Genomic DNA, 15,775 nt, shown 5'->3' with positions numbered 1-15,775 from the left:
GCACTTACTGAGTTTGTACCATGTAAAATCTGCTGTGCCAGGTATAGCAGGAGATAAAATAAATGAGTAAGATATAGGCCCTAATCTCTCTTGTTAATCTGAACAAACATTAGAGATTACCTGACTAACTCGATTTACTTCCTCCTCTTCTTCCTCAGCTTCCTCTCCAAATGAAAGTAAACTAAAATTTCTAGTTAAAAAAAAAAGGAAAAAAGCATGAACGAAAATTAGAAAGAAAAAGTTAAACAAAACATCCTATTTTCAAAGCAATAGAACAGAATTTATAAGAAGAAATATATTCCAACTGTTAAAAAGGACACTATTACTTAGTATTCAGCAGAAATATACTAAGGATCTATATTTTCAGTATGATATTAAGGTTTTGGCCTCAGACCACCAGTGTTTCATATATTATACTAATGACCAAAAATCCATCCTGATCATTAACATTAAATGTACTGAGACAAGCATGACAGAAAAAATTAAGCTTTTTATCAATATATTTATCAAAACTGGCAGCAAAATGGACATTTCTGAAAAACTAATAAATATATATCCCTGAGAGCACTATACATAGGAAGCAATTAATTTGATATTTGGCAAAATGTCATAATATTTTAAAATTAATAAGGTACACAAAAATGTCAGACAAAAATACATAAGCAATAAATAACTAAAATAGCCAATGGGGAGAAAAAACTAAGTTTGTCTCCCCTTATCCTTCAAACAAAAGAAATCCTAAGTAAGATAAATAATAAATTATTAAAACTCTCTCGAATATTAAAAAAAAATTAAAGATTTGGCAACAAAAGAGGTATTTTTTTCTTCAAAATCTAGGTGACAAGCCATGACCATCACATCATCCCTAACATATTTGCTATGAACAAAAACAAAAGACACAGAAAAACAACTCTTGAGTTTATTGCCAAGATAAATCATGGTGATGAAATACTGTGTATAAATACAGTGACTGACCTTTCAACCAGAGATAAATTAGTCGAAATAAATAAATCAAAGAATAAAAGAAAATCAAATATATAGCCACATAAGAAATTATTTTTCCACTGAGATCAAGTGTTTATTAAAGTATCTGGCTCATGTTTGACAGTTTATAAAAGCAACTTAACTTACTTGTTTGGTATGACATCAAAGAAAAAAACTAATATGCATTGAACACCTACACTGGGTATTTTCACATGTTCCTTCTCATTTATCTTCATAAAAATGAGGTGTTGTACTGTGCTTATTGTTAATATAATTTCCCTTTTACAGGAAGAGTCAACTAAAGCTCAGAAAGATTAATAAACTTTGCTTCTTATTAACTGGGTTTGGCAGGATTATACATACCCCAAATTGTCTAAATCTAACAATTATAAGTACAAAAAAATCCCTAATAAGGATGCTACAATTCAGTAAAACAGTAAGTTGAAATCTAACTGTGTATTATTTTAATAAAATGAATAATATTAATAATATAGTATATTGTCATAAAACACTGAAATTTATTTAAAAAGATATTTTTTGGGGAAAACTGTCTTTAGGAAATAGTCCAAAATAACTGAATGAAATAGCTTTATGTTTAAAAATATTTATGATTATTTTTAATAGCACCCAAAAAAGGAGTGAAAAAGTTAAATAAATTATGCAATCATTAAAAATACTTTTTATTTTTCTCCACTTTCCAAATTCTTTATACTGAGTGAACATTAATTTTAAAATAAGCAAAAAACAAAAGTTTCTCAACAACTCATTAAAATAAGTAGCTGATATAGAGATCATAAAATATTTATCTATTTATTAACACAGATTTCATATGGACAACAGAGATGATACATTTTTAGCTTAAGTTTAAGATATACTGTACTTGAATATAAGAAGTGCTCATTTAGGAAAAAACACACTCATAATTCTGACATTTCCCTGGTTCAAAGTTGCCTTTCCCTTGCTAGCAAACAATTACTACAAAGAAAGTAAAGTAAACTAAATGAATTAGTGTTCCTTTTTAAGCTGAAGAAAAATCTTTCTACTATGATTACTTTGTGCCTTTGGGTTTCAATTTCTTTACTTCCTCCTCTGGTTTCTCTTTTTTTGGCTTTTTAATTTCCCGTGGAATGATGTCATCAAAAGGATTAAACAAAACCTATGAAAAGAAATATTTTAAAAATATTATTCCATTTTTTAAAATTTCACAAAAAACTAAAACCAGTATTAAATTACATTGACGTTAGGGTCTATATATTTTTTTCTTCATATTAACATTGTTAGTATAGTGATACACTTATACTATACGAAGTGCTTCTACTTACATGGCCTCACTGGATTCTCCCAATAATCCTATGTACTATTAAGTGAGGGATATTTTATCCCTATTTTACAAAGGGAAAAATATTTAAGAAAACTTAAATGACACATAGTAAGTAGACCAACTCAGGTGCTTTGACACCAAATCAAATGCTCTTAAGCAGGGGTCCTCAAACTTTTTAAACAGGGGGCCAGTTCACTGTCCCTCAGACCGTTGGAGGGCCGGACTATAGTTTAAAAAAAACTATGAACAAATTCCTATGCACACTGCACATATCTTATTTTGAAGTAAAAAAACAAACAGGCAAAAACACCAGCATGTGGCCCGCGGGCTGTAGCTTGAGGACGCCTGCTCTTAAGGATCTTGCTTCCTTAATGAAAGATCACTCTTAAATTACCTGTAAAGTCACTTCTTTGGGCGAAATAAACCTAATTCCTCTAATTTTCCAATATGTGTCAAGCTTTTCATTCATTGAATTATCAGCTAAAGTTTCATTTTGACTTCAAAACCTTTAATTAAAAAAAATTCCTTAATCAGAAATTGTGCCTAAATAAATTAGACATAAAATCTGAGTTGTGATGTTAATTGAATATAACCCCTTCACCTAATAGTTTAAAAATACTAGCAATGAATTCCTCTCAAAATGACAATTTAAATGCTGTATCTCATAATAATCATGCTCCTACCTCACAACTTTTTATCTTGTGTGGATTACGTGGTCTTTCATCATCATCAATGTCTACTTCTGTCAGTCGCAGCATGTTATATACTGTATCCCCTGTAACCTATCAAATAAAAATATAAAATGTAATTTCACATTATTGCATTCATCCTTTCAATTAAAGGGGAATTATGAAAATATTTTTTAAATAAAGGGATTTTAATATTATTATGTAAGAATATATACATTAACACAAATAAACTAATTTCATCTTAAGGGAGAAAAGCATGGATAAAGTTCAATTTCTAATTAAGCTTTTTGAAAAATTTCCAATATATACTTAATAATAACTTTTATTAAAAATAAAAACATAATGCCAAATAACCTCCTATTGATTGACAACACATATTATAAACAAATTTAGACTTTAGGATAGAATAAGCAAATAATAACAATAAAAATGTGATAAGTGCTTTGTGGACATTATCTCATGTAATCTTCACAAACATTCGAAAAGTAGAAACTATCATTAATCCTCCTCCTACAGATTAGAAAATCAAGGCTTAAAGAAGTTATAGAGCCAACAGGCTTTTCTCACTTCTAACCACTATGCTATATGTTGCTTCTAATGTTTAAGTTATATAATATGAATTATAAAAAATGGTGCAGAATGTCAACTTAAATCTCATTTTACTATATACTCTTATTTTTTAAAGATAATAGGTGGAAAAAAATCTACAAATATCAGACAAGCTGTGTTAAAGTGGCTCAAAAGAATGTGCCAATGCATATTTCCCAACCCATGTTGTTAAGTATTAAGCAACAATATTGCATTTCATGGTTTTAGTGTGATTTCTTTCATTCAACATTTCCCAACAGTTTTAAAACAACACCAGTTTTCCTACTGTCTAAGTTTGTTTTTTCCTTTACATCATCGCAAAATCCAGTTTTGTCCAGGATATGGGGCAACAATTCCTACTGAACCAGCAGAGGGAGCTGATACACTAGTGAAGTTCATATGCCTAAAACTTAAAACATAGGAAGGGAGAATGAGAGAAGAAACCCTTTGGAATTCCTTTTAAAAGATAATTATTGCAAATTCTATAGAAAGGACATTCCTTGACATGACACTAAATTGAGAAGAATTAAATAAGTACTATTCCAAGTTATATTTCCAGTAGGAAGTTTCAATGTCAACATAACTTTCACTTTAAACTTAAGGCAACTCATTATTAAGAAAATAAACTTTGATTACTAAATTTTATTACTTAAGTGTACTTCTAAAAATGTAAAAACAATAGTGGCTGAGTGGTATAGTAGCTAATACCAATAGTATGATTTTTAAAGAAAGAAAACATTAAAGCCATAACTAATGACTGATTTGCAACATGCAAAAAAGAATTCAGGTGGTCCCTCATAGTTCACTATAACAGGAATATATTCCATCATTTTTGCAAATAATAAATAAATATCCTAGAGAATATTTTTAGGAAGACAACTCTGATGTAATGTAGCATAGAAGCCTAAGGAATAATAGAAAACCAAAATCCAAGCCATAGGTTTAAGATAGATAACTGGACACTAACCTTTCCAAAGATGGTGTGCTTATTGTTAAGTTCATCTGCTCGGCCCAGTGTGAAGAAAAACTGACTGCCATTATCATGAGAACCGGCATTTGCCATGGCAACGAGTCCTCTCCGATTAAAACGCAACCGTGAGTGAAATTCATCCTGAAGCATAAAAAAAATTTAATGAAAGTCCTCAGCTATTAAGACCCTTTATATATTCAGTTATTCAGCTGACCAACAAGGTCCCATACAACTTCTAATCAGAAATGGTGAAGTTTTATTTAATTGATTTTCAAGTATAATCAAATCTAGTATTTACTATTGTTTAGTGCTATTAAACTTGAATTCACTAGCCTGTAAGTATATTCTAAAGATACTCAACCATAAATACAGCCTATTTTGTGGAAAATGTTTACTTACACATAGAGGAAGGGTACTCAAAGGGGAATGGATTTCTAAGAGTCATTTCCCCGTTCTCATCCTCACAGTCATCTAAGCTTTTAAAATCTGCTATTATTTCTCCAAGAAATCCAACTTCGAACCATTGCAGAGTCTTCAACTATTGCCCTTTCCCATCATGAAATGTCATGAAACAATTGCTTTCTTCTTTCTTTTTTAATTCAAGGAATTTCTATGATTGTGTTATGTGGTTTTACTATGTGTTTTAAAGTCCTATGTTGAAATCTTATCTGAACTGGGACTGGTTCTATGTGTCAGTTTTCAAAAAAGCAAGAGCAAGCCTTTCTAAGGTGGTATTCTTGCTAAGACAGAGCTACTTAACATATAATTAGTCTTTTACTTAATAGAATTTCCATCCAGACCTTATACTCAACTCATTTATAATGGAGCCATGTTATATAATCAATGCTTTTCACAAAAAAAGGTTATTTTTCCTTAATAAGTAATTCTCAAGAGATCAGCACTCAAAGGATCACAACTCTGTATACTGTATTCAAAATGACCTAATTGGAAAAACTTAACAAGATAATTCTACTACCCAAAAATAATAAAGCAAAAATCTCAAGTTAGGAAGGAATTGTCAAAAGAGATATTATATTACACCAAATAAAAGAATAAAAGAATGTTCCTAAAATCATAAGAACTCTCAACTTGGTAAAATATAAAATAGCCCAACAGTGATATCTGAGACTTTTTTATAACTATTTCACATTTTCTAAGACCATTACCATCTGGAAATTAAAGCAAACAGTTCAAGTGTTTTTCTCAAGAATCACACAATGACTCAGTAAAAGATGAAAGGAAACTCCAGACACTCTATTACATTAGTATAAACACAAGGTTCTCAAAAACTTCCATATTTTAAGAGCTATGGATGTTTATGCAAAGAACATGATATTGGTACATCAGATTAATAATAAGCACAACTTTAGCTTTTACTTAAACGCACTATTCTTAATATCTTAACCATGGTGTTAACTCTTTTGTCTTCTTAGATGTATGTTAGCAGTTAAGAAATAACTGACATATTCTTGACTAATACACCTTCTTCTAACATTTTTTATGTTGCTTCTTTGTTTTGTTTTCCTTATGATCTTCCACTGTGGTATGCATTTTGTGCTGCAAAGATCTATTGTGTATAATTCAGAATAAATTCTGCTATAGACTGAATGGTGTTCCCTCAAAATTTATATGTTGAAGCCCTAACCCCCCTTGTGACTATATTTGGGTCTGTGAGGTGGTGATAAAAGTTATGAAGGTTAAATAAGGTCATAAGGGTAGGGCCCTAATCCAATAAGGCTGGTGTCCTTGTAAGAAGAGGAAGACACACCAGAGCACACTCTTTCTCTTCCCCATGTGAGATCATCAGAGAAGGCAGTCATCTGGAAGCAAGAAAGAGAGACCTCACCAGGAATCAAGATGGCAGACACCCTGGTCTCAGACTTCCCAGCTTCCAGAACTGTGAGAAATAAATTCCTGTTGTCTAAGCTACTCAGTCAGTATTATTTTGTTATAGCAGCCTGAGCAGACTACTACAGATTCCATATAGAGTTTAAAACACAATGTTTTCAAATAGGATAAGCATATGCGAATCTAAAATTTTTTTAAATATTTTACTAAGTTTCTGAGATTAGATACAGTCAGACATCAGGAAATATGCTATGTAGTCTTTTTTCTGAATCATATTTTTTTTCACTACCACCTTTAGCTCTATCTGAATTCAATTTAGCATAAAAACTTGCCATAAGACAACAGAAAGAATGCTTGAGGTGCTAAATGTTGCTCTTATGCTTATGTAATTTTAAATATGTGACAGACACCTAATTTTATATACGAAGGTGAAATGTTTTTTCTTCTTGTGGGGCACAATCACTTTCAATTAAGCAATCCAAGCTGACTTGCAAATAATAGTAGTAGTAGTAATAATAATAATTCAGTCTTACCTTGAATGGGGCTCCATAGATAGACTCTCCACCAGTCCCTGTGCCAGTGGGATCTCCCCCTTGGACTATAAAACCAGGCACAACTCTATGAAAAATGGTATTGTCATAATAAGCTGAAAAAAAATTAAAAATAATTTATCAATGTCTAAAGTTTGATGTCTCTATAGTTATAAGAGTTAATAACACTAGAGTCACAAGATTAATTTCCCAGAATGTTACATAGGCTCCAAAACCTTCTCTTCTCTACTTCTTATAAAACATCTACTTTTCAAAACAGCACACATTGCTACAGAAACCATGGTTGTTGTTTGATTTTATTTCTAGGATTCTCTCAAACACTTATTAGTTTTCAAAATAACAATGAGAGAGTTTTGGTATAGATCAGTGTTTCTCAACTTGGGGGAGAAGCAGCAATTTTGAATCCCAGAGACATTTGTCAACATCTGGAAATATTTTTGATTATCACAAATTGGGGATACTAGTGGCATCTAAAGGGCAAAGTGCAAGAATACTGCTCAACATCCTATAATGTAAAGGACAGTCCCCACGACATAGAATTATCAGCCCAAAATGTCAACACTGCTGAGGTTGAGAAACCTTGGTGGAGATGAATATTTTACTTCCTACTTCTTCCTCTTCTCCCCACAGAAAATTAATTTATTAATACACAAAGGTATAATATAGCAAAAATACTTATTTATTCTAGGTGTAGTACCATCAATGCACTCTCCTCAAGAAACTTTCAATAAATAAAACAAATAATGAATACAATACATATTGGAGTCCAATTAGATTCTTAATCAGTTTGCTAAATGAATGAAAGAAAGCATTTATATTTATATATAATTTGAAAGTATATAATTGGAATATGTAATTTCCAAATATATAATTTGAAAGTCATAAACATACAGGAGATATCACATATAATCTCCTATGGTACTTATCACCTAGAACTTAGAATCATTAGAGAGACCTCGTAAAAAAAAAGAAAACTAAAAAAGAAAAAAAAAAGAAAACTTAGGTGGGCCAGAAACATGGCATCTCAGTGAGGCAAGACATAAGCAAAAAATTTGGTGGGGAGCAAGAATTAGGGTTTGACTGAATAAAAGAGTTTACATTAAGAAGTACCAACAATGACCAAAATGCATAACAAAAGATGCTCAGCATAGTAGGCCTGAGGGAAATGCAAATCAAAACCACAATAAGATACCACTTCACACTTACTAGTACCGCTAACATAAAAAAAAAAAAATCTTAAAATAACAAGTGTTAGTAAGAATGTGGTGAAATTGAAACTCTCTCTTACATGTCTGGCAGAAACATAAAATGGTATGAAAAGTTAAACTTAGAATTACCATATACTCCAGCAATTCTACATCTAGGGGTGTGTGTGTGTGTGTGTGTGTGTGTGTGTGTGTGCGTGTGCGTGCGCACATGCGCGCGCATGCTTTGGAGATATATATCTCCAAAATAATTGAAAAGAGGTACTCAAACAAATGCTTATACACAAATGTTCATAGCAGCACTATTCACAAGAGCCAACACGTGGAAATAACTCAAATGCCCAACAATGGATAAATATATAAATAAAATATGGCATATACATATGATAGAATATTAGTCATAAAAATGAATGAAATACTTATATATGCTACAACATGGATGAACCTCAAAAATATGCTAGGTGAAAGAAGCCAGACACAAAGTCACCATAGAGATGGAAAGCAGAAAAGTAGTTGCCTGGGACTTGGAGGGGTGGAAGAGGGAAGAATAGGGAGTAACTAGTTAATGGGTACAGAGTTTTCTTTGAGGGTAATGTTTTGGAACTACATAGAGGTGCTGATCGCACAACTTAGAAATATACTAAATGCTGCTGAATTGTACACTTTAAAATGGTTAGTTTTATGTTATACAAATTTCATCTCAGTTTTTTAAAAAATTCTTTAAGTGGAAGGAAAGAAATTATTTCATTAATATATCACTGAATTTAGTTTTGAACTTACACCAGTCAGGTAAGTACAAGAGGAAAATAAATATATGTAGAGTGTATACCTAACCCGGAAGGAAGTGCTTAATAAACAAAAGCTATTATTGTTGTTGTAAAAAACAAAAAACAAGCAGCAACAAAGTAGGTTGTGGCTGAGCCAATTACTGAGTACAGTCATGATTCAATCACATGCTGAGGGTTGCAAAGCAGAAAGATGCAGAGAACACAGTACCCTGAAGACTTTATGGAGCTACAGAACTTATACCAGATTTCTTGTCATACAGGATGATAAATGTCTTTATTATTTAAATCATTTGAGTTGAATCTTTAGTTGCAATGAATACAACCTAATTTATTCAATGAAAAATATTTGTCAAGTATCAACTGTAGGCCAGGCATTGTACTGATATAATTACTGACATAATTCATAAAGTACCTATTGTAGTGGCTTCCAGGCACCCTCATAATTATTCACACTTGCAAAGTATAACTGGATATAAAATCTGCATTTTAAAAATGTAATCTGCGCCAGGCACAGTGGCTCACGCCTGTAATCCTAGCACTCTGGGAGGCAGAGGCGGGAGGATCGCTCAAGGTCAGGAGTTCCAAACCAGCCTGAGGAAGAGCAAGACCCCGTCTCTACTAAAAAATAGAAAGAAATTGGACAACTAAAAATATATAGAAAAAATCAGCCGGGCATAGTGGCACATGCCTGTAGTCCCAGCTACTGGGGAGGCTGAGGCAGGAGGATTGCTTGAGCCCAGGAGTTTGAGGTTGCTGTGAGCTAGGCTGATGCCATGGCACTCTAGCATGGGCAACAGAGTGAGACTCTGTCTCAAAAAAAAAAGTAATCTGTAATCTAACAACTGTATCCAGTACATAATACATTGGAAGAAGAAGAAAGGAAGACCAGCTGATTTTTTTTCAGTCCTTTCTTTCAGTGACGGGCAGTTTGGGCTATATTCACAAGACCTCCCTAGGGTAGACAAGTTCCCTTTGGTTACAAACAGAAATTGTAAAAATCAAGAAATCTAAAAGTATCTTTGCTATATCCCTAAGTCACAATTTTACAGTTAGACTAACATTATACAATGTAAGTGTACAATGTAGTAGTAGTCAGGAGTTCTAAGTCTTACCTCTTGCTAGCTGTACAAGCTTAAACTCAATTTTCTAATTATAAAACTAATAAATTAATTCACCGTGTTGATCTGAACATTAAATAAGATAATGTGAAAGCAACCTATAAATATTCAGGTTCAATGTAAATGTGACGTCAAGTTAATATTTTCACTCAAATTCTACAAATTCATATTCAAATTTGAATATAAAATATACTATAGTATATATCATAAAATGTAAATATTCCTTTAGATCCATAATAAAGTCAATCAACATTTTTCGAGCACATGATCAGGTTTGCTTTTTCAAAAGATCACTTAGTCTCCCAATATGGAAAGAGAATAAAAAGAGATAAGTATAGAAAGAGATAAGATTGGTGTGGGGGGGAGCAGCTAGAGCTCAGTTGCAACTATTGTCCCAAGAGTCATACATGAAAGAGATCTTTATTACTTGTGTTTTCAAATTTTAAAATTACACCACCTTGTTCCTTTTTCCTATTTCTCATTAAGTCTTTCAGTGACATTGCCTTTTTATTTCAGGATTTTCTTTATGACTTTCTAATTATATTCTTGTTGGGTGCATAAAATTATTATATACTATATATATTATCTACTATATATAAATGAGTAGGAATTTTCTAAAATTTGTACACCATAATTTTTTATTCTAACATAGCTAGAATTTCCAATTTCCATAAATTTTCCCTATTCTTTCTTTCTACTTCCTTATGAATTATCAATAATCTCTGTTGAACTGTACATTTATAGTTGTCTTTATATCTTACAATGCACTATAACAGATTTTGCTGCTTGCAATAATGTTATTTAATTTCTTCTTAAGTTTTTATGCATCGTTTCCATAAGCATATTGAAGAAGCTTTATTATTTCACTGTGCATGCTCATAATATCCTCCAGAATATTTTCCACTATTGAATATAGAAATTTAAATGTATCTTAAACATGAAATGAAGTTCCTATTTCACTGATGTGATTCTAGTTTTTGTCATTATAGTTGTTATTTCTGGCTATTTAATGTATGAACATTATGATACATTTTGACTAACTATATTACCAGCCCAAATACATACAGAAATTTATATTTACATTTTAAAATCAGTTTTATGTGTTTCTTCCTCTAGAATCCTGTTGTATATTCAATTTTGTACATATTATCATGAATAACTTTTTATCTAAAGCTGATTTAGGATTTACTTCATCCTCTCATTTTTTAACAAATATTTTAATTTTATAAAGCAATTTCTTTTAACTTGCAGCATATACTTATGTTTTTCACTTCTAAAGAATTTAAAGGATAAAAGATAACTGATGGACCATGAAAAGAAAAGGCTGAAGTAAAATAGTGGTAAAGAGATTAATAGTTGCATAAAGTATTAAAAATTTTGATTTTCTGATCTACATCTTGCTCTGCTCCCCACTTTCTATAAAATGAATATCAAATTTTACTCCTTCCTCACATTAGCGGAACTAATATCAAATTATTGTCAAATTATCAAAGCTACCAAGCTTCCCTTTCCTCATATCTTTTTTACTCTACTTTTTAAACTGACAATTTAAAAAATTTTCCACTCATTTTAAATGTTTACTTAACTATACTACAAAGACCTAAAATCCAAGATAAGGTCTATATAAGTGTAGATCTGGTTTTGTAAAGGCTATAAACTTCTTTTTAACTATGAATACCATTTTAATTGAGGGCCATGTCTGAAGCTGTGCTCTCACTTACTCATGTTTTTATTCATTTGCTTTCAAATTCTGGAAACCACACTTTAAAAAGAAATATCGATATGATGTTACAAGATCAAGAAACATTATGACTTGTTTAAATCATAGACACAAAGAATTAAAATGGAGCTCTCTGTATTATACTTGTAAAACCTTGACTTTACTCATTCAATAGTATCTTTAAATCAGTCTTCTTTGTTAGCCTTTCCAATAATAATTCTCTCTCTCACCTGTTCAACTAAGAGAATTGCTCTGATTAGTTTTCTTAGTATTGTTCTATTTTTTTTCTTTCTCCTTGCATTCTTATAAATAGGGAGAAGTAAGGAAATAATTTTTTGTTGTTATAATTGAGTTTTCTCATCATTCAATTTAAGAACTTCATTTCTTCTTCACTGTTATATTGTATCCAGATGTTTTCTGTTTCTTCCATTCACCTGGTCATAGATTACAATTTACCATTCATTCTTACTATGTTTTTGTAATTTCACTCTCCTCCTGTAAAATTTGAGCTTTTGATTCTTCAAAACTTCTTACCAGAAACAAGTCTGACTTTTCTGTGTCTCCTGTGTTTCTCAGCTTTGTTAACAGTTATTTGAGGCCTCTCTGACTGAACTACCTGCCTGACTCTATTTCCTTCCGCCTGCCATAGCAATTATTAATAATGGTCTTTGCAGATGTCTTTTCTCTCTCTCTCTCTCTCTGTATTTTTTTTTTTTTTTTGGTGGGGGAAATGGGGGGGAGAAGCAGCTTTTTTTCCCTGAGTATTTTTTATTCCCTAAAGTTCCCACCAGTAATTATTTATTTGTCAAATCATCTATTTAGAGAGCTCTCATCATACCATAAACCGGATATTTTGGATTCTCTTTCACACCTTGCTTCTGACCCAAATGTTGTTCTCTGATACCCTGAATAACATTCTGTCTCTAAAAATAAGATATAACTTAGAAAGATAACGATTTGCCACCGCTGGAGAGATTAAAAATAATATGCAGTATATTCTAGAAGCTGACAAGAAGCTTTAAAAATGTTTGGAATGCTTAGTTCCCTAAGAGAATATTCTGAAGGGAAAAACACTCAAGTAGTTGTATAGTTCTGCAAAGTTTTTTAAAAAGAAAAATAGTCACTTTATGACTTAAATCTAAAAAAACCCCTAAAGATATTGATAATAACATCACTGAATGCTAGATAGAAGACTATGGAGAAAGTAGAATTTTGAACAGACATTTAAAAATGAATAGACTTGAACAGTAAAAAAAGAAAAAGAATACAAAAGAGAGAGAAAGAGAGAAAACTAAGATGAGGATATGTGTAAAAGTAAAAATGGGAAGGAAATTCTTATGAAATAAAAATAATAGTTGGCTGAAACCATGTTGTTAGGGCAGTAAGAAATAATTTGGGTTAGCTAGGAAGCCAAACTGCCTGAGGATTCAAATACCACATGAATAAATAAGAGTGAAAAGAAATTAAAGATGAAAGTGAGAAAGACCAGGCAAGAGGAAATTATAGACATATAGATAAAAGTCAAGGCAGAGTAGAAAGAAACTGGTAAATTTGGTTTTATACTGATTTAGTAGTAGCTGACAGTGAAAGGTTCCTGCAAAAAAGTCTACTAAACAATTTAACGTATAAATTATTAATAAGAAAAGAAGAAATGACTGAAGTTCTAAATTTGACAGCCATTTGGATGTAAGTAACAATTGGAGAATGAAGACAATAGAGAACTGAAGGCAATTAAGGAATACTCATATTTAGAGAATGAAAGAAAGGCATGGAAGATAACAAAGAGGAACAAAAAGGATCAAGGTCTTATTTGTTGAGATACATTTCTCTGTTGAAGTATACAGATTTATTCTGGGTAAAGCTTTTATCTCCCCTCTCTATTTCCTGACACACTGCTCAACACTATCACTTACAGCAACACCTATCACTCATTATCACTATGTAACATGTCCTCAATGTTGTGAAAAGTACACTGCAGTTTGTTTTTAAATTAACAAAAATTTCTCCTACAGAATAAAATTCAACAGTTATGATTACCTTCCAAACAAAGCTGAATGAAATTTCTGCAAGCTTTAGGAGCTTCTTTTGACCACAACTCTATGTCAATATCTCCAGCTGTAGTTTTCAATAAAACCTGTGGAAAGAATATTACAACTTTATATTAATTTCATTTTGCTTGATAATCACTTGAATGATTGCTCAACTTATAGCATTCACTGGGGAGTTTTCAATTTTAAAAGAAATATTAAAAATTTTGTTTGGCTTTTGTTGTTATACTCAACAAAATGTCAAATATCCCCTACAGCTCACTGTATATTTAGATCTTTCAACATACCATTTTCAGAAAAAGTTTAGGATTTAAGAAAAAAATAGCATACCATTTTTTTAAAAAAAGCTTCATTCATTTAAAAACCAAAACTGCAACTTTGTCATAATTAAGAGTTTCCCAGTGCATTACTTCTGATAAAATTGATATAGCAAATTAAGAAATTAAAGAACGAGCCCATTAAATTGTGACAGTATAAGATAATTTTATAATTACTCTTTTAAATTATCCTTTAACTATATCTTTTCATTTAACATCATGTTATTCCTAATTTACAAAGGAACATTCTTAATCTAATTTTGGTCTATGACTTACTAAAATAGTATGTCTTAAAATGACTATAGTAAATGGAATCCTTTGAGAGCCTTTCCATCAGCTCATAATAGCAAATACTCCTCGGTGGAACCAGCCATCCTGCAACAACCAGAACCCCTACTGAGCCCACAACAGGAAACAGCTTATAACTGTCTTATTTATAACCACAAATAACCAAAAAGAATATTGGGATCTAAATTTGAACAGTGTGGCACAGCTGTAGTCCAATTTCTCCAGTATCACTTTTTCATTTTTCTCCCCCAAATGCCAAAATAAATCAGTGTCAATAATTTGTGATCAGCACAATCTTTTAGAATGGTCTTAAAAATAAAGAGTATGCAATATAACAATTTAAAAACATGAGACTGATTCTCATGGAAAATCAGTATCATTGATACAAGTCACACTTTTTATTTTCTAAAACTCCTTACCCTAATTTACACAAATATACATTTTTTGGAAATGAAAGAAACTTTAAAACCATTCAGTTAAACCTCCATCTTTTTCAGATGCCCCAGAGAAGTCATAAATTGTCTCTGAGTCAGAAAGATTGTTAATAGCAAAGCAGGAATAGAATTTTGATCTTCTCCCTTCTAGTCCTGTGGGTCTTCGCTACAACTGCCCCTTTTTTCCTTAGACATAGGGTCTCCATTCTCACCAAAGCTGCAGTGCAGTGGCATGATCAAAGGCCCCTGTAACCTCAAAATCCTCGGCTCAAGCGATCATCCTGCCTTAGCCTCTGAAAGCACTAGGATTACAGGCCTGAGCCAGTGCACCCTTACCAAACAACTGTCTTTCAATTTCTGTTTCAGAAGCCCAGATAATACTGCCATAAACTTATATAACATTGATGAATTAATTGTATCTTTTTGTGCTTTTACTGCCTACACAGTTCTCCTACAACTATTCAATGACCATGGAGGTTGGAGAGGTGAAAATGTCTATATTTTGGTAGATTTTTAAATACCATGATACAGCCTCCACAAAGTTCTCTATGTATTCCATACTATACTGGAAAAATAGTCCATCAAGTGTCAGGCTCTGCCATCTCAAATCCCCCCAATTGCTCTGGTCACAACTGGTTTGAATAGAGAACGATGCCTAAGTCAAAAGCAATCATATACTGGCTGAATGTGTGCAAGGTCTTTTAACTTGCCTGGGCATGAAATAATGCCCAAAAGAGATACTCTATGTTTAATAGTGACAAACCAACCCTGCTTGATTCTCATTCTCCTGGGAAGTATACATTTGGGATACAAACTGAGAGGATGACAACTCCGTCTACCTCAGAATGTTTCTGGAACAACACTATGCAATGTCTTCTGATTTTCCATGAGGCTTGATGTACATCC

The 15,775-nt window shown here is 31.9% G+C and overlaps 1 protein-coding gene across 2 annotated transcripts in view; it reads right to left on the bottom strand.

Moving 5' to 3' along the window:
• The window catches only part of CWC27 (CWC27 spliceosome associated cyclophilin), a 224,328-nt gene that overhangs the window by 203,676 nt on the left and 4,877 nt on the right, over window positions 1–15,775 (bottom strand). For both annotated transcript variants that reach the window (XR_012921686.1, XM_012784066.3), the window contains exons 2-7: window positions 13,820–13,916; window positions 6,934–7,046; window positions 4,550–4,693; window positions 2,989–3,087; window positions 2,037–2,140; window positions 121–190 (exon numbers count right to left, since the gene is read on the bottom strand). Coding sequence is in view for 1 of the 2 variants with exons in the window: in XM_012784066.3 (XP_012639520.1) it covers window positions 121–190; window positions 2,037–2,140; window positions 2,989–3,087; window positions 4,550–4,693; window positions 6,934–7,046; window positions 13,820–13,916 (627 nt within the window). In the remaining variant the exon portion in view is untranslated. The remainder of the gene's footprint in view (window positions 1–120; window positions 191–2,036; window positions 2,141–2,988; window positions 3,088–4,549; window positions 4,694–6,933; window positions 7,047–13,819; window positions 13,917–15,775) is intronic.

The sequence above is a fragment of the Microcebus murinus genome, chromosome 11, assembly GCF_040939455.1.
Source record: "Microcebus murinus isolate Inina chromosome 11, M.murinus_Inina_mat1.0, whole genome shotgun sequence".
NCBI lineage: Eukaryota > Metazoa > Chordata > Mammalia > Primates > Cheirogaleidae > Microcebus > Microcebus murinus.
This window is presented reverse-complemented; position numbering and strand designations above follow the sequence as displayed.